Source organism: Cervus elaphus, chromosome 17 (genome assembly GCF_910594005.1).
Source record: "Cervus elaphus chromosome 17, mCerEla1.1, whole genome shotgun sequence".
NCBI lineage: Eukaryota > Metazoa > Chordata > Mammalia > Artiodactyla > Cervidae > Cervus > Cervus elaphus.
Window position 1 is genome coordinate 13,156,705 of NC_057831.1, and position 23,053 is coordinate 13,179,757.

The 23,053-nt window shown below is 40.9% G+C and overlaps 1 protein-coding gene across 1 annotated transcript in view; it reads right to left on the bottom strand.

The window, feature by feature from the left end:
* The window catches only part of UGT8 (UDP glycosyltransferase 8), a 93,512-nt gene that overhangs the window by 8,674 nt on the left and 61,785 nt on the right, over positions 1 to 23,053 (bottom strand). The window contains exon 3 of the mRNA XM_043871445.1: positions 533 to 675. Within this exon, the coding sequence (XP_043727380.1) occupies positions 533 to 675 (143 nt within the window). The remainder of the gene's footprint in view (positions 1 to 532; positions 676 to 23,053) is intronic.

The following is a 23,053-nucleotide window of genomic DNA, read 5'->3' on the forward strand; positions in this document are numbered from 1 at the left end:
GGGTTTGATCCCTGGGTCGGGAAGATTCTCTGAAGAAGAGAATGGCAACCCACTCCACTATTCTTGTCTGGACAATCCCATGGACAGGGGAGCCTTGTGGGCTACAGTCCATGGGGCTGCAAAGAGTCGGACACAACTGAGCGACTAACCCACACACACATAGAAATGCATGCAATTATACATTTTTAAATGATGATAAATAACAGAAGGGTCCATGGGGTCGCAAACAGTCGGACACGACTGAGCGACTGAACGACAACAAAAGCAGGGTAACGTAAAAATGCACATCAACAAGGACACATCACTATGCACATATCTTCTTTTTATGCGATAGACTAGATGTCTCTATCCATCACAGAGTACTGTATAAATTAATCCCTAGATTTCAACACACTATGAAACAAAATGAAAAGTCAGGGCATCCTGCTGATGTTGCCAGGGTATCAGTGTGTTGTGGTTATTTATACCTGCGGACTAAGCAAGAGGATACAGAAAATCAGTGGTGAAGAAACAACCTATATTATTACTTTACCTCCAAATCACTTTTTGGGGCAATCTCCCCAGAGCTCCGGCCAGTTTGGTAGCAATGTCTTCTGACAGATACTTGACGCCAGCTCCAAAAGACACCAGGACAAAACCATGCTCATTAGCACCATTTACCCACCTTTGGAGATCCTGCAAGTCAAAACACGGCTGTTAATTTTATGAAGGAGTAATAGAGTTTATAATCAGTGTCACCACAGCTCTGTTCTTAAAAAGCATTCAGATAATTTTCTTAAACAACTAGAACCTAAAGAGGATATAATACTTTCCTTTAAATGCTTTTCTTTCAAATATTTCATCTGCTGATGCTAACTAAAATAAGGAGGACATATAGTTAATTTGGTAAGATTAATAAACAACAACAAAATATCAGCAAGTAATGGCCTAAGATCTCAGACAGAACTAAAGAAAAAAATGAAACTTATGTTTAAAACATGGCTAGAGATAAATCTGTATGAGGATATACCTAAAAGATTAGACATAGGACAAAAATAAAAACTACTACTGCCACACCCATCCAGGGAGAAGCTCCAATACTCTGGCCACCTGATGCGAAGAGCTGACTCATTGGAAAAGGCCCTGATGCTGGGAAAGATTGAAGGCAGGAGGAGAAGGGGACGACAGAGGATGAGATGGTTGGATGGCATCACCGACTCCATGGACATGAGTGTGAGCAAGCTCCAGGAGGTGGTGAAGGACAGGGAAGCCTGGCGTGGTGCAGTCCATGGGGTCGCAAAGAGTCGGACACAACTGAGCGACTGAACTGAACTGATCTGAACGGAGGCTGATTTTACTTGGTCTAAGCTTGCTAATTTTCATTTCTGCAAAGCGTACTGTATTATATGACGGAGAAAGAGAAGGAATTAGCTGATAGGGGCACAGAACCATAGGCCTAAAAAGTTTTACTGTTTCTCTAATTATTTCTTCAAGTTCCACACATACAGAACAGAAATCATATGTACTATATACAGAGGCATCCCAGGGTTCTGGAAATCTTTGAGCAGAAGCTTTCCCTTGTTGTGTGGAAAAACACTAAATTCTCAAACATGCCCATCTACAGCTAATAGATATGGGGCCATAGCAAATCTGATACTAAATAAGGAAACTGTCAAACTGCAGGAATTACTCATTTCATAGGAAGACACATTAACACCCTTCTGCCAGCATCACTGATTTGTGCTAAAGATGAAAGCAGTTTGTTTTAAGGAATACTACCCTGGCAGCATTTTATTCTGTAGGCACCAGCTTGTTTTTAGGGCACCCCTCTGACTAAGTCTTTTGTCACTGAGCTTCAGTTTCCCATATGAAAATCCATAAAGCCACAGTGCTTTGAAGAACACGTAATTCCACAGTAAGGAAAACAAATATCCTGCCCACTGGCAACACTTAGGCCCTATTACAGTCATGGAGACAGGGGACAGTCCCACGTTGTAGTCACAACAGGCAGCGTGAGCTGTCTCAGTTACGTTTTGCAGACCTGGGAGGTCTCTGGTTCAGGAGGAAGAAGTTATTGAGATGACTGTGTCGTCTGGGCTCTTTATGGCACACCACTTCCTGGCATAATTTGACTTGCAGCTGAGAGGTAAGAAGTGCAGTATGAAGTACCATCACAATGGCATCACCATGGAGCTCAATATGAAGCATTTATCAGGAATGTTAGGCCTCTATATGTTCTGATTTTTCTCTGCTGTCTTTCCTGCCTCTCACTTAATGAGATCTGTGTTAACTGGCTCTATTACACTTTTTCTTAGTAGGGAAGAGGGGACTACATTTTATGCCCCAAATGAATTAGTGAATAGTGTCATTATATGACCAAGAATGAAGATGGAAAGGAAGTACATCCTTCCAGCTACTGAATGAGTAAAATAGGCTATCATTATTTGGAAAGGAAGAAAATCTTATCAAAATATCTCATTTTCCAGGAAACTCTACTTATTAATGAATATATAAAAGAAACAGAATATATCAACTGTAGATTAAAGCTTTTAACTTATATGCTACCACATTTATCAAGAATGTCACATGTGCCAAAAATTTAACAGTGAAATTTGAAGATTCAAAGTAAGAAACACAGCAAACTGATTCAGAATTTACATTTTATATACTGTCTTAAGCTAGGAGTACTTAGAACAAATATAAACATAGCACAGTAAAATGATCTGCATACATATGGTATTTTCTCCCTATGGTTTGTCTTCAAATAATTTTTCACCAACTATCCAATTCTCTAAAGCCAAAAATTTCAGGGCCAATGCTATTTCCAAAATGTTTACATTCAAAAATACTAAACCTTATAGGAAAAATAATGCAAAAAAATAGAGGAAAACAACAGAATGGGGAAGACTAGAGATCTCATCAAGAAAATCAGAGATACCCAGGGAACATTTCATGCAAAGATGGGCACAATAAAGGACAGAAATGGTATGGACCCAACAGAAGCAGAAGATATTAAGAAGAGGTGGCAAGAATACACAGAAGAACTATAGAAAAAAGATCTTCATGACCCAGATAACCACAATGGTGTAATAACTATGAACAAAGATAGTAGAAGTGATGGAATTCCAGTTGAGCTATTTCAAATCTTAAAAGATGATGCTATGAAAGTGCTGTGCTCAATATGCCAGCAAATTTGGAAAACTCAGCAGTGGCCACAGGACTGGAAAAGGTCAGTTTTCATTCCAATCCCCAAGAAAGGTAATGACAAAGAATGCTCAAGTGAAGTGAAGTGTTAGTCACTCAGTCCTGTCTGACTTTTGTGACCCCATGGACTGTAGCCCACCAGGCTCCTCTGTCCATGGAATTCACTCATCTCACACACTAGCAAAGTAATGCTCAAAATTCTCCAAGCCAGGCTTCAACAGTACGTGAACCGTAAACTTCCAGATATTCAAGCTGGATTTAGAAAAGTCAGAGGAACCAGAGATCAAATTGCCAATATCTGTTAGATCATAGAAAAAGCAAGACAGTTACAGAAAAATATTTACGTATGACTACGCCAAAGCCTTTGACTATGTAGATCACCACAAACTGTGGAAAACTCTTAAAGAGGTGGGAATACCAGGACACCTTACCTGTCTCCTGAGAAATCTATATGCAGGTAAAGAAGCAACTTAACCAGTTAGAACTGGATATGGAACAACAGACTGGTTCCAAATTGGGAAAGGAGTATGTCAAGGCTGTATGCTGTCACCCTGCTTATTTAACTTAAATGCAGAGTACATCATGTGAAATACCAAACTGATGAAGCACAAGCTGGAATCAAGATTGCCGGGAGAAATATCAATAACCTCAGATACACAGATGACACTACCCTTATGGTAGAAAGCAAACAGGAACTAAAGAACCTCTTGAAGTGGAAGAGGACAGTGAAAAAGTTGGCTTAAAACTCAACATTCAGAAAACTAAGATCATGGCATCCAGTCTCACCACTTCATGGCAAATAGATGGGGAAACAGTGGAAACTGTGACAGACTTTATTTTTCTGAGCTCCAAAATCACTGCAGATGGTGATTGCAGCCATGAAATTAAAAGACGCTTGCTTCTTGAAATAAAAGCTATGCCCAACCTAGACAGCATATTAAAAAGCAGAGACATTACTTTGCCAATAAAGGTCCCGTCTAGTCCATCTAGGTTTTTCCAGCAGTCATGTATGGATGTGAGAGTTGGGACTATAAAGAAAGCTGAGCGTGGAAGAATTGATGCTTTTGAACTGTGGTGCTGGAGAAGACTTTTGGGAGTCCATAGGGCTGCAAGGAGATCCAACCAGTCCATTCTAAAGGAATTCAGTCCTGAATATTCATTGGAAGGACTGATGCTGAAGCTGAAACTCCAATACTTTGGGCCACCTGATGTGAAGAACTGACCCGCTAGAAAAGACCCTGATGCTGGAAAAAATTGAAAGCAGGAAGAGAAGGGGACAACAGAGGATGAGATGGTTGGATGGCATCACCGACTTGATGCACATGAGTTTGAACAATCTCCAGGAGTTCCTGATGGACAGGGAAGCCTGGCATGCTGCAGTCCATGGGGTTGCAAAAAGTTGGACACAACTGAGCGACTAACTGATGGGAATAACATTATTTAATTTTTGTCTCCCAAGGACTTAAAAGGTCTTTAAGTTTCAACTGACTCTATGGATACATATAAAGTTACAGATACTTCTTCAGTTGTTTGTTCTCTGTTTTGCTTGATACACAATGAAATCATAAACCTATTTTTCCAGCTTTTCCTATCATAGTCATTAGCCATAAGAAGAATATATTCAAGTATATTGTTTTTTTTGGTATGTAAGGGACTAGAAAAACTTTTATTCATTATGGTTCACTCCCTCCAGGGGAAATACTCAGAATTTTTAGAAGGTAATACTGCACTTGGCTTGCGATTTCCAGGTGGCATTAGTGGTACAGAACACTCTCGTCAAAACAGGAAACGTAAGAGCCACAGGTTCAATCCCTGGATCAGAAGGATCCCCTGGAGGAGGGTGTGGCAACCCACTCCAGTATTCTTGCCTGGAGAATCCCATGGACAGAGGAGCCAGGCTGGCTACAGTCCATGGGGTCGCAAAGAGTCAGACCCAACTGAAGCAATTTACGTACATGCACCGACTGCCCTTGGCTTAATGTGGGGACCGAGGCCCAAGGTGGTTTCCCAAATCTCTGTCCTGAGCGGGAGGAGAAGAGGACAGTGAGAGATTGGAGTGGAGAGAGGGAGGGGCCGGGGCCACCTGGCCACCAGGGGATGGAACCCCTCCCCAAGGTCTCCAATCTGCCACATAAATTCAGAAAAGGTTTGGTGTGACTGATGTCCTACAAGTACGCAGAAGGGGTTGGGTTTGGGGTTTGACTGGCTCAGTGACCCTCAGGTAATATGAATGGATGCAGGAGCCAGACACTGAGGGGGTCTAGCATTTGCTCAGCTCATAGTGAAGACTATGGAACTGAAACTTCACTGAAAAGTGTGCTTAGGTTGCCAAAGAGCTCGGAGGCCAGGCAGCATCTTAACTCTATGTACACATACTGCATTTTCTAGAATTTAAGACCCCGTTGGTTATAACATGTATATTGTTTTAATAACAGTTCTTCACAAAACGCTCTCCACCCTTCATAATAAATGTAATCAATGTAAAAAAAATTCCAATTCCAGAAACTTCACCGTTATTAAAATTATAGATACTTTAGAATCCTCCTGCCTGTGGCAAACACTAACTTAAAAAACTGGACTAAAAAAAAAAAACCCTCAAGATATCAACAAAAATAATACACATTTAAGAGTTAGAGTGAACTTATTAATAAAATATACAAGATCCACAGAAAGAAAACAAGAAAACTTTACTTAAGGACAAAAAAGAAAATCTATTCAAATGGAGAGATGTAACATGGGCTGGGAAGGAAACATCAATGTTATTAAGATGTTGATCTTCTATAAAATTTAGTTCAATGCATCCTCAGCCTACATTCCAAAAGGATTGTTACAGAACTTAAAAATCTGAGCCTACAATTTATTTAGAAAAGAAAATGTATAAGAAAGGCCAAAAAAAAAAAAAAGGCCAAAAAACTTTTGAAAAAATAAGAGTTTACCCTTCAAGATATTAAAATGCACTCTAGAATCTAGAAGCATCACAATGCATGTCTCCAGTATTAGGAGAAGAGAGATCCATGAGGTGGCAGACAAGATAGACTGCCTTGTGCATAGGGAGTCAGCATCTTTATCAGCATGGAAATGAGGCCTCCAGCCTCAGAAAAAATAGTGAGCTAGATCCTTCCGCTAAGACAAATCGGAGAAGGGTTAAAAAGTTAAATTAAATTAAAATAGATGAAGTACTTGAAAAAACCCCAAAGATAATTTTACTGTATTTGGATGGGGAAGGCCTTCCTGGGCCAGTCACATACCCCAGAAGTCATAAAGAAAAGACGGACAGATACGACCACAGAACAATAGCCATCTAGAGAATGGAAAACATTTTATCAATAAAAAGCCACAGAACCATAAGTAGATGCAGAGTATTTGTAACACGCAAAATAAAGAATTAATACGTAGGACAAAATAGTGAGGAAACGGGTAACCCACAAGAGCCCAGGGAACTCTGCTGGTGTCACCTGGCAGCCTGGACGGGAGCGAGGCTGGGGGCAAATGGACACGTGTGTGCGCAGGGCTGGGCCCCTCTGCTGGACACTGGAGGCTACCACAGCTTTGTTAACTGGCTATACTTCAAAACAGAATAAACAGGTAAAAAAATACATAAATAATGAGGAACACCCCACGCCAAACAACTTGAGAAAACACCTATTCCACAGAAGAACAGCCGACGGTATAACACAGACAGCTGCTTAGCCTCAGATGGAAAATCAGAGAAACACAAATTCAAGTCACTTTCATCTCTTGTTCTCCAGCATTCTGTACAGTACTCTTAGCAGATGCTGCCAACGTAGCATCACTTTAACTTCAGAACTGAATGTGGCGTTTCTCTTTAAGTATTCTGGCTTTATAATTTTCCGTCAACTATTTTTTTTTTTTTTTTTTTTTGCCAGAAGGATAAATGCCTTCTCCTAAGCAGTCTCTGAGTTTATTCTCAAATTATTGAGCAAATGTTTCCCACTTTAAGACTATCTTTTAAATAGCTTTTCCTCATTTTAGTAATTTTATATTGTTTCTTTAATTTTTAACCTTTCCTCATCTAGATATATTTTTTTTGAGGAAAGAATGAGACTGGGATCCATTTAAACCAAATATCCAGCCTTTTCAACACTCCTAGGTATTTCACCTTGTTCTCATTTATTTGAAATGTCACCCTCTCAGTCAATTTCTAAATTCTATTTTTTTTTTTTTTTTTGGCCATGCCTCATGACTTGTGGGATCTTAGTTCCCTGATCAGGGATTGAAGCCACGCCCTCGGCAATGAGAGTGCAAAGTCTTAACCACTGGATTGCCAGAGAATTCTCTCTAAATTCTATTCTGTTCCACTGACCTATCCATCTATTTCTGTGCCTGTGTCAAAGAGTTGTACTTACTGGTACAAAACATTTTAATATTCGCACTGCTAAATTTCTTACTACTTTCCATGTAAGGACTTTGCTTTCAACGCATGCAATGCAGGAGACCCCAGTTCTATTCCTGGGTCAGGAAGATCTGCTGGAGAAGGGATAGGCAGCCCACTCCAGTATTTTTGGGATTCCCTTGTGGCTCAGCTGGTAAAGAATTCACCTGCAATGCAGGAGACCTGGGTTCGATCCCTGGGTTGGGAAGATCCCCTGGAGAAGGGAAAGGCTACTCACTCCAGTATTCTGGCCTGGAGAATCCCAGGAACTGTCACATGGAGTCCATGGGGTCTCAAAGAGTCAGACACGACTGAGCAACTTTCACTTTCACCATTTATTAGCAGTGCCACTTCCTCATGTATGTTATTGATATTTATGCATATATGTACAGCATAAACACATCATTTCACATATCCTATGAGTGTAGAAATGCATTCGGTCCCTTATACTTAACTGAGCAGGACTGCGGCTTCCTGGGTGGCACTAGTGGTAAAGAACCCCCCTGCCAATGCAGGAGATGTAGGAGGCTCGGGTTTGACCCCTGGGTCAGGAAGATCCCCTGGAAGAAGAAATGGCAACCCACTCCAGTATTCTTGCCTGGAGAACTCATGGATGGAGGAGCCTGGTGGGCTAAGGTCCACAGAGCCACAGAAAGTTGGGCATGACTGAAGTGACTTAGCAAACACACGGCCAGCACTGCATGCATGCAGCTCCACTAGATGGCAGGGCAGGAACAGAGCATGGATGTGTGGGCTCTGCAAAGGCCCAAACCCACAGCCTATCTCTATGGTTTTTCCTGCTCATTTGTCCAGGGGAAGAACTCTGTGATTTCCACAATGTAAGTAAAAGCACAGTCCTCACAGTACTAGGTCAAGTACTGAGCAGAAAAAAGCAACAACAGTCACAGGTCTCACTATATTACCACGTGGTGGTTTAGTCGCTAAGTTGTGTCCAACTCTTGTGGCCCCATGGACTGGAGCCTGCCAGGCTCCTCTGTCCATGGGATGCTCCAGGCAAGAATACTGGAGTGAGTTGCCATTTCCTTCTCCAGCTATATTACCATGAATAATTACATTTCTATGCAATTTAACCAATTTAGATACATACTTGTATTTTGCTATAATTATAATATACAATATATTAGCTTTTGAAAAGACAACCTTACAATAAGAATAATCATTTTATCTTCCTGTAGCATTAAATAGGGAAGGTGTCTTAAACTCTTTGTGGAAAAGGGTAGCATGATAGGGAAACATGGATAATATATTTATCATATTCAAGTGCTACATATTTACATATTTGCTAGTTTTTTTTTTAATAAAAGACCATTACTGCTACGCATGATGTTTTCTGGTATGGCCAGATTCTTTTCCCGAGAGTAATTATACACCACGTGCCTTGATTTGGTTGCCGGAAGAACAAGGCGACACAAAGAACATTGTCCTCGTGGAGCGCTGGTCGGGCGGGCGGGTACACAGCCTGGCCCGGGGAGACCGCAGGTGGGTGTGAAACAGGATGTACAAGAGAAGTACCAGAGTTACACTGAGGCAGCAAACGCTCCCAAAGTGTAAAAATTCCAGTAACTTCAAGTAATGTCTTGACATGGTGAATGTCGAGAAACGGAAGAGAGTGGACCAATGGAACACTCAAAGAAGGAGCAGAAAGCAGGTTCTGAGACTTCTAGAGAAGGCAGTCACTCAGTGACCCCCTTTTCACACAGTCAGGCCTCCTATCCAAAAACGAGAAACTACGGATGCAAAACACAGCCCAGTTCAGAAATGCAAAAGTAGATCTTTAAAGGATAATCACTTCAGAATCAAGGGAAGACTATCCAGTGCAAAGGTGGATGGTGCAGGCCCACCTCTCTCCTGTCTAGGGTTCACTGTGAGGACACAGGATGTGGAGAGACCCCCTCCTCCCCAGAGAAGTCTTTCACAGTTTCGACCCTGGGGACAGATGGGGCTGCCGAGGTGAGGACCAGATCTGTCCTGACGGCAGCCTATGACCCAAACCTACTCCCTTCTCCCCACAAAATAGAAGCCTTGAGAGGGGGCCAGTGCAGTGGAGACACCAGAAACACTGCATCCTTTGTCAGCCCCATGCATTCTGAGGCAAAGAATGCCTGGCCTGTGAGAGAATCCCACACAGAGATGGTGACGGGAGAAGAGGGGGGTGGGTGTTGGGACCTCTGTTCTCGTTTCCAACACCAGTATCAATAGCTCTCTTTTCCCATTTTCAAGGGCCTGATACAAAGAATGTTCCGATTGGGTCAGGTGGGCTGCACAGAACTGAAATACTCATTCTGCAAAATCCAGTACAGATAAGATAATACTGAACATTTCTAATATAAAATGTTTTAGAAACACCATGGGACATCAAACGTGATCATTTGACTGCTCCTAAGATAGTTAACCAAGACACAGTAAACAAAAAATAACAAAAAAATACCACCGAGGATACAGAAGATACCATTCAAAATGGAAATGCACCAACCATTGCTGTCACTGAATTAACTGGGAAAGCATTTGGTTTAAATCTCCAATTCCATGGTTTGCCATGTAATCTCCATCAAGTGTCTAGTCTCTCTGACACCCAGCTCTCTCTTCTCTAGAAGTTCTGATAATACTTCATAAGGACATTGGAAAGATTACATGAGATCAAATATATAAAAGTGCTTTGTCACATAAAAATCACAATGTCATTTTCCCAGAGCAGGAAGTCTGAAAAACAATATACAGATGGTGGACTGAAATGATTAGCTACACTGAGAAAAGGAAGAAAAAAAGTCATTTGCACGAACATATTTTCTCTCAATTATATTACTCTCCTCGTCATGTTTTTTATTCTTCAGAATAAAGCTTACTAAAACAAACACATAAACAAGAAATAACACAAACATGTTTTATATCTAGTTGTCAGTTTTTCAGAATATTCAAATGATTTCTGAGATGATCCAAAGAGGTTCTGTCACAACTAACCTGAAGAATGACCAATGTCAGTGACCAATGTCAAGGTGATGGTTCTATTAAAAACAAAACCCAAAAAAATCTCTCAGAAGATGCCTTCATTAGCACAGTGAACATCCAGGAGAATGAAATAGGCACCTAGAAGGGTGTATTCACTTCCACTGAGATTCTGCAGTATCTTTTTTCTTTCTCATAAGGCTTTTAAATTTTTGCCATTACAGTTACAATGAAAAGAAGTAAGCAAAATTTGAAACCCTGATTTGACTGTGAAGAGAGTTAAGTTTTCAAGGTTCTTAAGACCTTCAAGAAACCACACACAGTCAGGATGTCCCAAGGATGCGATTATGGCAAGGGATTCAGGCATTATGGAAAGTACTGGATGTCCTTTTTACTGATTGTAAAAAGATGAAAATCTCACCCCCCCAAAAAAAAATCAGCCCCAAAAATGACATCTAAATCTTTCTTATGTTACCAAAGGAAATTAAGAATGCAGAGGTTTGGGGAGAGATCCGAACATGCTGATCTGTAACTGACAAGGAGGATGGGGATGGGGGGGCGGATAAAGATGCAGGAAGGGGGGACATTTTTCCTTGCACATGTGAGTGTAGTGTTCAGACCTGTGATCCTGGAGCATTCTTTCCAAAACACTCTGCTGTCAACTAAATATTCACATTTCTGCTGGAAAAAAGGGGTGGGTGCAAGGCTATCAAATACTTGTTTATTAAATAGTGTCCCAGCAAGTGAGGAGGGTTTCAGAGTCTATTCACGGATTCAGTAAATATTATTGAGTACCTGCTGTGTACCATACCTGGCATTCGTCCAGACATTTGAGACATATCAAAGAATAAATTTATGACAGAAAATTCCTATCAAGAGAGTTTACATTGCCAACAACATGGCCATAACCTAACTTCCTACCCTCGCCTCCATCAGGTTTCCACACCGCATCTACTCTTCACTCCTCAGACACAGCCTGCCCCGGGGTGCTGGCCATTTCCTCCTCAGCCCATAGTTACTGTCAAAGTCATGACAAAGGATGGGCTTCCCAGGCTGCACTAGTGGTGAAGGATCCGCCTGCCAGTGCAGGAGGCGCAGGGGCCATGGGTTTGATCCCTGGGTCGGGAAGATCCCCTGGAGGAGGGCAGGGCAACCCCCTCCAGTGTTCCAGCCTGGAGAAGCCCACGGACAGAGGAGCTGCGGGCGACAGCCCATGGGGTCACAGAGAGTCAGACACGACTGAAGTGACTCTGTGCTATCTTTTCTGTGAGATGTGCCATCTCCCAGGACACACAGCACACAGCTTGCAGTGTGTGAGTTTAGGCACAGGATTTTCTGTCTTCCTGGGCTGTGAGACATAGTAGGTGCTCACTACTTACGTCTTTGAATAAATCAAGAAAGCCAATAGTAACCTACAGCCTTCAAAGTATAAACAATAAATAGCTTTAATTTTTCATTCAGTAACACTGTCCCTCCCCTAGAATTTGAGCTAACAGAATGTTCGGTATTTTAAAATCAAGTTTAACCACATGTCCTGCCTCGAGAAAATAAAGGTGGGCTTGCCAGCTAGTGTACCTGTCTGCCTTCTTTTCTTCTTGGAAAAACAGTGAAACTCTCTTTGTGATAATCAGAATGCTATGCCACAAAGATCATGAACTCCTTATTGCCAAAATCAGACTTAAATTGAAGAAAGTAGGAAAAACCACTAGACCATTCAGGTATGACCTAAATCAAATCCCTTACGATTATACAGTGGAAGTGACAAATAGATTCAAGGGATTAGATCCGATAGACAGAGTGCCTGAAGAACTATGGACAGAGGCTCGTGACATTGTATAGGAGGCAGGGATCATGACCATCCTCAAGAAAAAGAAATGCAAAAAGGCAAAATGGTTCTCTGAGGAGGCCTTACAAATAGCTGTGAAAAGAAGAGAAGTGAAAGGCAAAGGAGAAAAGGAAAGATATGCCCATTTGAGTGCAGAGTTCCAAACAATAGTAAGGAGAGATAAGAAAGCCTTCCTCAGTGATCAATGCAAAGAAATAGAGGAAAACAATAGAATGGAAAGACTACAGATCTCTTCAAGAAAATTAGAGATACCAAGGGAACATTTCATGCAAAGATGGGTTCAATAAAGGACAGAAATGGTATGGACCTAACAGAAGCAGAAGATATTAAAAAGAGGTGGCAAGAATACAAAAGATCTTCACAACCCAGATAATCACTATGGTGTGATCACTCACCTAGAGCCAGACATCCTGGAATGCAAGGTCAAGTGGGCCTTACGAAGCATCACTACAAATAAAGCTAGTGGAGGTGATGGAATTCCAGTTGAGCTATTTCAAATCCTAAAAGATGATGTCGTCAAAGTGCTACACTCAATATGCCAGCAAATTTGTAAAACTCAGCAGTGGCCACATGACTGGAAAAGGCCAGTTTTCATTCCAATCCCAAAGAAAGGCAATGTCAAAGAATGCTGAAACTACCAGACAATTGCACTCATCTCACACACTAGCAAAGTAATGCTTAAAATTTCCTAAGCCAGGCTTCAACAGCACATGAACCGTGAACTTCCAGATGTTCAAGCTGGATTTAGAAAAACCAGAGGAACCAGAGATCAAATTGCCAATATTCATTGGATCATCGAAAAAGCAAGAGTTCCAGAAAAACATCTATTTCTGCTTTATTGACTATGCCAAAGCCTTTGTCTATGTGGATCACAACAAACTGTGGAAAATTCTTCAAGAGATGGGAATACCAGACCACCTGACCTGCCTCTTGAGAAATCTGTATGCAGGTCAGGAAGGAACAGTTAGAACTGGACATGGAACAACAGACTGGTTCCAAATTGGGAAAGGAGTACATCAAGGCTATATATTGTCACCCTGCTTATTTAACTTATATGCAGAGTTCATCATGAGAAATGCTGGGCTGGATGAAGCACAAGCTGGAATCAAGATTTCTAGGAGAAATATCAATAACCTCAGATATGCAGATAACACCACCCTTGTGGAAGAAAGTGAAGAATAACTAAAGATCCTCTGATGAAAATAAAAGAGGAGAGTGAAAAAGTCATGTATGGATGTGAGAGTTGGGACTATAAAGAAAGCTGAGCACCAAAGAATTATGCTTTTGAAATGTGGTGTTGAAGAGGACTCTTGAGAATCCCTTGGACAGCAAGGAGATCCAACCAGTCCATCCTAAAGGAAATCAGTCCTGAATATTCATTGGAAGGACTGACACTGAAGCTGAAGCTCCAATCCTTTGGCCAGCTGATGCGAAGAACTGACTCATTGGAAAAGACCTTGATGCTGGGAAAGATTGAAGGCAGGAAGAGAAGGGGATGATAGAGGATGCGATGGTTGGATGGCATCACCGACTCAATGGACATGAGTTTGAGTAAACTCCAGAAGTTTGTGATGGACAGGGAGGCCTGGCGTGCTGCAGACCATGGTGTTGCAAAGATTCGGACACAAGTGAGGGACTAAACTGAACTGACTGATGCCACAAAGACACAAGGAAGGAGGCAAAATTTATATCTAGTGTGAAGGCCAAGACTACTGGAGTAGGCAGCCTATTCCTTCTCCAGCAGATCTTCCCGACCCACGAATCAAACCGGGGCCTCTGGCATTGCAGGCAGATTCTTCCCTACTGAGCCATCAGGGAAGCTCCTAGTGTAAAGGCGAGGACGGGAAATGGCTATTGTAAAGTGAGATTCATATAGGAGAAGATTATCCCAGGACATTTCAGAGGAGATGGGAGACAACCGTGAGGAGACTGGGAGGGGACAAGATGAGGGTCTAAGGCTGAGAAGAGGAAGGAGGGGGTGCAGGCCAGTGTTTATTAGAACCAAAGACTTAGTGAGGGGTTGGGAGAATGTGGGGCTAGCATGACTTTCATGTTTCTGGCTTGGAATAACTTTATAATCCACCAAGAGAAGTAACCTATAAGGAGAGGCAGATCTGGGGGTGAGGGGAAGAAGAAGAGTTTTTATTTGAACATAATGAACCTGAGATGTCTGTGTAATATACATGTGGAGCTATCTAGAAAGCAGGAGGAAACAGAAAACTTGGCTGCAGACACAGCTTTGGAGAGCACTTGGCTGCCTCAGGGGAAGCATGTCAGCATTATGGACAAATGGTGACCAGTGGCCTCGTTAAAGGTAAGTGAGAAACAGAGGTTCTGGGTCTCAAATACCTGACAGAATAAATTAGTTACATTTCTGCTCAGAGCACGGGTCAGAACGTGGTCCCATAGTTCAGTAAGCAGGAGGCAGAGAACCCACAGCACCCCACCCAGGGAACCCCACAAGAGGGCAGTTGGGCCCTAGAGTCAATCTGGTTCCTTCAGGGAGGATCCCAAAGCAAGTCAAAGGCATGGAATAACCATTACTCCGACTCCAGAATGAGTCCTCCTTCATCTGCTGGCTTTAATTCACTGGACGTTCCGGCTAGGCTCTCCAGACCCTCTTTCAAGCCGAGAAGCGACTGGGCTTACCTCTAACTCACTGAACTCAGCGCTGATAAAGAAGGAAAAATGACTACCTGTTGAGCAAAACCAGCACCTGGGCTAAAAGGAGGTGACGTAAAACAGAAGAAGGAAGCTGCAGAAAGGGAGTCCCCATCTATTTTTATTTTTCTTAGAATGATTTTCCATTGAGAAATTCCTGCATGAGATATCTGTATAATTCCCTGTGCTATCACAAAATATAGCTTAGGACCATAAGGAAATAGACATGGTGGCTCGCTGACAAGTACGTCTTTGCTATATACCTGAATTAAGATAAAACTGATTAAAATTCAAGGCAAGAGAAAAGTGAAATAGCATATAGCAAAAAGAAATGGGAAAAAGTTACCTAGAAGCTGAGTATTCATTATTTACTTGTGCAAGAGAAGGATGGGATAGTTTTATTCCTTTTACAATCAAATTTTATTATAAATCCTAACTGCTCTCCAAAGTATTAACAAACCTGTAACTGCCTCACTGGGAAATACAAATAAAAAATTCTAGATGATCTAGTCATTTTTATTTTTTAAATTTAAACTTCCCTCCATCAATTTCAATATCTGATCAACACATGCATGCATGCTAGGTTGCTTTAGATGTGTCCACCTCTTTGCGACCCTGTGGACAGTAAGCTCTAAGTCTCCTTTATCCATGGGATTTCCCAGGCAAGAATACTGGAGTGGGTTGCCATTTCCTACTCCAGGGGATCTTCCCAACCCAGGGATCGAACCTGCGTCTCTTGGGTCTCCTGCATTGGCAGGCAGATTCTTTACCACTGTGCTAACTTGGAAGCCCATGTGTTTTCTGAACCTCACTACTCCCCACCACAATGGGTCTGTATCCACACCCCTTGGTCTTGGGCAAGCTTGTGACTCTCCTGATCATCTGATATAGTAGAAGGTCAAAAAAAGGATACACATGCCACCTGCTTCTCTCTTGGAACATGGAACCTTGATAGTCAATCACCATTCTATAATAAATCCCCACCACATGGAGAGGCCACAAGTAGGCATTCTAACTAACAGCTTCAAGTAGGGTCTCAGCCACTCACCAGTACCAGGAGTCAAACATGTGACTGTCTGTACCTACAATGATGCCACCTTCTAGTTTTCAAGGTGTCCAGCTGAGGCCACAGAAAATGGAAGCACTGGAAAGCCCTTCCCACTATGTCCTTCCTGAATTCCTCATCTACAGGTTCTGTGGGCCAAATGAATGGTTGTTTAACTGTCACTAAGGTTGTCCTTACACCTCCAATAACAGGAATGTCTCAACAGATCTTCGTTTGGTTAGTTTCTCAAGAGTCACAGGTGGATTCTAAAAACAGGGCTAAGAGATCCACATGAAGTTCCTGGCATAACATATTTTTCTCAGAAAAGACTGGGAGAATAGGGATTAACTGTCCATCACTGAATACCTACTCTGTGATTATCAACCCATCTAAAATTATTTCTAAGAAAAAGAGATAATGAATAAAGGTGGGGCCCAATAATAACAAAAGAACCTGATTCTGAGTCATGGACTTGTGGTACTCATCAATAGTTCAACTGAAAAAAAATATATTTACCTTGTATTTTTCCAAAGTAACTCTTACAGCCACATTCCCTTTTGATGTGTATCGATACTGACAAGGGTCTGCGTGGAGTGCCCTTAACTAACCTGCAGGCATATTCATGTCATCAATAATCAGATAACAGTTAAACCATTACTGATCACTTTCTATGTTCCACGTAACAGGGGCCCAGAATACAAAAGAGCAAGATATGGTTCTCTGCCTAGAACATCACAGTCCAGGGCGGACTCGTGGACTTCATTCACTATCGTGAGACGACAGTGTTCATTCATTACATGAATACAGCCTTTGCCCCATGTCTTCCTTCCATGCAGGGGAAGTGGAGACTCAAGAAATAATTTCAAAACATTCTTTTACATTAAATTTCTGTAAATTATAAGTTAGTTTTCTCTTCATTTTAGAGTTGACTTTCCAATGGAAGAGTGTGGCAACAAGCAATGAAAAGCTGTATGCTAACAGTTTCAGTAGAATGGGAAAGACCAGAGATCTCTTCAAGAAAATTAGAGATACCAAGGGAACATTTCATGCAAAGATGGGCTCAATAATGGACAGAAATGGTATGGAACTAACAGAAGCAGAAAATATTAAGAGGTGGCAAAAATACACAGAGAAACTGTACAAAAAAGCACAACCCAGATAATCACTATGGTGTGATCACTCACCTAGAGCCAGGCATCCAGGAGTGTGAGGTCAAGTGGGCCTTAGGAAGCATCACTACAAACAAGACTAGTGGAGGAGATGGAATTCCAGTTGAGCTATTTCAAATCCTAGAAGATGATGTCGTTAAAGTGCTACACTCAATATGCCAGCAAATTTGGAAAACTCAGCAGTGGCCACAGGACTGGAAATGGTTGGTTTTCATTCCAATCCCAAAGAAAGGGAACAACAAAGAATGCTCAAACTATCTTATAATTGCACTCATCTCACAAGCTAGCAAAGTAATGCGCAAAATTCTCCAAGCCAGGCTTCAACAGTATGTGAACCGTGAACTTCCAGGTGTTCAAACTGGATTTAGAAAAGGCAGAGGAATCAGAGATCAAATTGCCAACATCAAACTGCCAGACTGTTATGGAACAAGAGACTTCCGGAAAAACATCTACTTCTGTTTTACTGACTATGCCAAAGCCTTTGACTGTGTGGATCACAACCAACCGTGGAAAATTCTTAAAGAGATGGGAATATCAGGCCACCTGACCTGCCTCTTGAGAAATCTGTATGCAGGTCAGGAAGCAACAGTTAGAACTGAACATGGAACAACAGACTGGTTCCAAATAGGGAAAGGAGTCAGATGACACCACCCTTATGGCAGAAAGCAAAGAGAAACTAAAGAGCCTCTTGATGAAAGTGAAAGAGGAGAATGAAAAAGTTGGCTTAAAACTCAACATTCAGAAAACTAAGATCACGGCATCTGGTCCCATCACTTCATGGTAAATAGATGGGGAAACAGTGGAAACAGTGACAGACTTTATTTTTTCAGGCTCCAAAATCACTGCAGATGGTGACTGCAGCCATGAAATTAAAAGACACTTGCTCCTTGGGAGAAAAGTTATGACAAACTTAGACAGCATATTAAAAAGCAGAGACATTCTTTGCCAATAAAGGTCTGTCTAGTCAAAGCTATGGTTTTTCCAGTAGTCACGTATGGATGTGAGAGTTGGAATATAAAGAAAGCTGAGAACCAAAGAATTGATGCTTTTGAACTGTGGTGTTGGAAAAGACTCTTTAGAGTCCCTTGGTCTGCAAGGAGATCCAACCAGTCCATCCTAAGGGAAATGAGTCCTGAATATTCAATGAAAGGACTGATGCTGAAGCTGAAACTCCAATCCTTTGGCCACCTGATGTGAAGAACTGACTCATTTGAAAAGACCCTGATGCTGGGAAAGGCTGAAGGCAGGAGGAGAAGGGGACGGCAGAGGATGAGATGGTTGGCTGGCATCACCGACTCAATGGACATGAGTTTGAGTAAACTCCGGGAGTTTGTGATGGACAGGGAGGCCTGGCGTGCTGTGGTCCATGGGGACAAAAAGAATTGGACATGACTGAACAGCTGAACTGAACTGAGCAGTTTCAAAACCAATTGGAAATATATTGATAGTTCAATAAAATACTATGTCAAAAAAATTCCTTGGAAACTAAAGAATCCCTCCCTAAATAAAAGAAAAAAAAAATCTCTTTTTCTGCCATTATAATACTGATATTAGTTTCTAGATTATAAACCTAATAAAAGAACAGTAAATGCAAAAACTAGCTAAAATCAGTCTAGTTCATTTCACTTGCAGCATAAATCATTCGATTAGATCCTTCCAGGTCAACGACAGTATCGGAGTGCACTGGAGGCAGCTCCTCCCAAATGCTTAAAGAAATAAATACGAAGCTAGACAAAGACCAACATGTGCAATAAGCTGCAAGTAGTACCTATGGATATTTCCATTAACTCCTGTGTCTTCCCATGCTGACCATAAATGGTGCACATGGCCAGAAAGAAGGCAGGAGGAGTTTTTGGTTTACTTTTACTGTCAGCTTGGGGTAAGAGACTATACAGACTAGAAAACGAAAAACGGACCCACCTCTTTCCCTCCATCTCTCTCCCCCTGTAGATAATCTATTTCTATAACTCGTCAGGAAGTACATATCCGCCTATGCAACAAAGCCAATGACCCAGAAGGGCCTGGGCAACAGTGCGCTGATCCTCAGATGAGGAGGTGAGTCATCTCAGGGAAAGCATTTCTACCTGGGGCAAGAGCATGCAGAACCATGGTAACAGTGACTGCTAGACTGTATAATCTTCCATGTATTTCTACGTACTACCCTACATAAAGACAGTTTACAAAATAAATCTCACTCTCTGCTTGGATAGAGAACAGGAAGATCAGAATAAGATGAAAATCCTGCTGGGCCCAGCAAAGGCTATGCCAAAGAAGGAAAATCAAGGGCAAGTTGAGTGGGGTTGCTCTGCCCCTCAGCCTCCCTCTAGGCACTGCTCTGACAGAAGCACTCCCTCAGGTCAACTCTGTGGAACAAAAACTTGGATTGATCTGCTAGTCCAATTCACCAATGTCATGAGCTCCTTCAACTGATACAGTTAACTACTGGGCTTCTAGAGAAGCCTGCACTGGAAATCTCTGAACAAGCAACTCCAAATTCCCTTTCTCACCAATTTTCTTTTTATCCTAATGCCTGGGCCCTCTCAAAACTTTTCTGCCCAACCTGAACCAGTATATTTTAAAAAGTCTTATACAAGTACTCTCCATTCAGGGCTCAAGTTCTCACTTTCTCTTAACTTTACCCATAAAAATCTTAAAATTGTCATTGACAATGCGAGGCCAATCTGTTTCTCACTTCTAACATTGAACCACATCAGATCATTCCATATTCTCTTAGCCTCTTCCACCCTGCCCACACTGGTAACTGGGTTTTCTGTTCTTGCTGCATTAAGGTACTTTGATTTATCCAAATTCAGCATATCTTTAAGCTATCACCTTCTACATCAATCTTTGATCTTGCCAAGTTTAAGAATTTATTCTTTGTTTATCTTCTTTGATAGTGCTTTATATCTCTGGTATGGTACCATTCACATCTGAACTTCTTATAAAATTATTTGTGTATATACGTAATATCTTTTAGCAGACTATAAATTCCTTGAATATTAAAGTAACCAAAATAGTGTATTTCTCATAACTCGTCTAAACTCAATAAACATTCATTGAATACATATCTATCTGATGAATTACATTATATTTTCATTACTGTTTTGCTAAATCAAACCCATGCAAACATCCATCAGCTTATAAATGGGTTTATTCTTAAGGTTCGTTTAGAAATTTTTTTCTGAAATCTATTGATTTTCACAAAATGCTATTGTTATAGGTGGTAATTTAGGATAATTGAAGTTGACTTCAGTACTTCAAAGATATTATGGATCAACTATTAATTTAAAAGACAGTTGGGAGATACCAAAAGAACCTAGTTGTGATGGATAACATTTTCCAATGGGAATTTGGGGACAACAAATTTACATTCTCTACTCCTATTCTGGGGCACCAGTGACTGACGGACTTGCTGTATCTGCTTTAAAAACAAATCATTTCTCTGTATATTTTAAAAGTATCTTAAAGAGTTTATGACTCTGAAATATGTTTGTAAGAGAGGGGATATGAAGGAAAAGCATAACAGCATTTCAGCAAGATAGCAGAAATGACGTATATATGGAAAATCAGCCAGTTCTTGTTTATAATTTTGGAACTGTCTCAAATTTTACATAAAATTAAAAGATATGATACTTTTATCTTATAAAAGAAAAACATAACTAAAGAAAAGGGGTTAAGTAATACTTCTCTTAGATGTAGGTTCTCCTAGCATTCTCAACTGAGAAAAAATGGAAAGAATGAAGACTTACCAAATCTTTTAAGGCAAATTGTTCACATATTTTCCTGATATACATGATTTAGTTCACTATGTGACTCCAAAAGAAAATTTGTATGATGATTATCTACTAGAATGAAAAATTAGAAAAGGGGTAAGCAACTTTTCCCTCCAGATTAACAACTTCAAGGAAGTTTGCTGGCAGAGATCTCAACTATCTTATCTAAGATTGGGCAAACTGAGAACGGAAGTACAGAAGAAATGCTGAGTGAAGCAGAGATCAGATTTTTCCAGGATCAATCAAATAATATTATGATGAGTTCATCCTGGATTCCTATTACCTGACAGTTGATTCTGACTGAATAACCCTCAAAATAGGTGAAAAACCAACAACCAAAAGTCACAAAACAAAACTAACCAAACAAAAACACAAAGAAAGAAACTTTTTTCATGGAATTGGAGATCACAGTCATAGTATCAGATGAAGTATGACAAAAAAATGAGAATATACATATATTAATTTTGTACACCCATGGCTGATTCATGTCAATGTATGGCAAAAACCATTACAATATTGTAAAGTAATTAGCCTCCAATTAAAATAATTAATTGATTTTTAAAAATTACAACAAACTTAGGAAAGAAAAAGGATGAATTAACTTTAATTTGTAAGTAGCAGCTGTATACAGACAGCTTCAAAGCATAGCATCCTTAATAAAAAGTAGTTCATACATAAGAGAAATGTGAATGTAGGGATATTACCAACAATTGTCATTTGTAATACTGCAATCTGCTCCAGGAGAAGATGTAAATAAGCTGATAAGAAAAAAGGATTTCAAGGCTGGCCAATTGCCAGTCACTTGGAAATAATACAACTCCAGAGGTAACTAATATGACCACATAGCCGGGTCACAGTGAAGAATTCAGCACCTGGGAGAAGAGGAACCAGTGGCCCCCATGCACATCAGGTCCTCGGGGCAAATGCAACCTCCAGCTCAGCCTGGGAGAGATCTCTGCAGGCCAGCCCAGTGAGGTTAGGAAAAAACAAACAACAACCAAACTCAGGACCCACTGGTCCAAAACACCACTGCTTTTAATTAACAGTCCACCCATCACTTTAAGTCAGTGCTTACTGAATTTAAATACTCACATAAAAATCTGTACTTCTCAAAGTGAGGAAACACCCAGGTGTAGGAAAGAATACACACATCATAAAGCCATAAAATAAAGACAACATCCTGGAATGTTAATTTTAATCACAAATAATATTAAAGTTTTTTTTAAAAATAATAAAACAAATGAAGGTATAAGATTGTAGGAGAGACTGCTAGTTGCCTAGCAATATCTATTTTCTCAACTTCCTTAGTAACAATCCCCAGCTTTTAGCTGGGCATATTGTAGCCCAAGTAAAGAGGACACCTTTCAGCCTTAGCTGAAGCTGAGCAGGAACAGGTGAGCAGCCAGTGTTCTGGACAATGAGATGTATGTGGAAGTAAGGGGCCTGCCAATGGCTGGATCCCTGCTGACCGCTCACAGTAGCCAACCTAGAGGTTCCTTTTTGTGACACAAAAATAAACTTCCATTGGGTCTATTTATTTGTCTTCTGCTTTTGCATTAAACTATAAATATAATTAGAATATAATTTTTAAGTAATCTAACTATGAAAAAGGCAAAATAGGAGACTTCAAATAAATGTCCATGCTTCTGGCTGACTGCACATGCTTTCCCAGCATCGCCCGGTACACAAACTCGTGACTGCGGCGTAGGTTTGAGAAATACTGCAGTACAAATGATTATAGAATGCTAATTCCTGGATCATTTGGGTTGCTTTAAAACCAGAATGTTCTACCTGTACTATATTATCAGTCTCTGGTACCACAGTGAACAGGAATTGCACCTGAAAATCAAACATCATGCCAGCATCACAAAGTCTGAACAGCTAAAACTCATGTCATCCTACTAAGCTATTTTACAACTGAAGAAACTGAAGAAAGACAGAAACCAACGGCAGGAAATCAGAAGCAAGCTGGAACTGAGTTCCAGCCTTAAGTTCCAGTGCTCTCTATTATAAAATCGT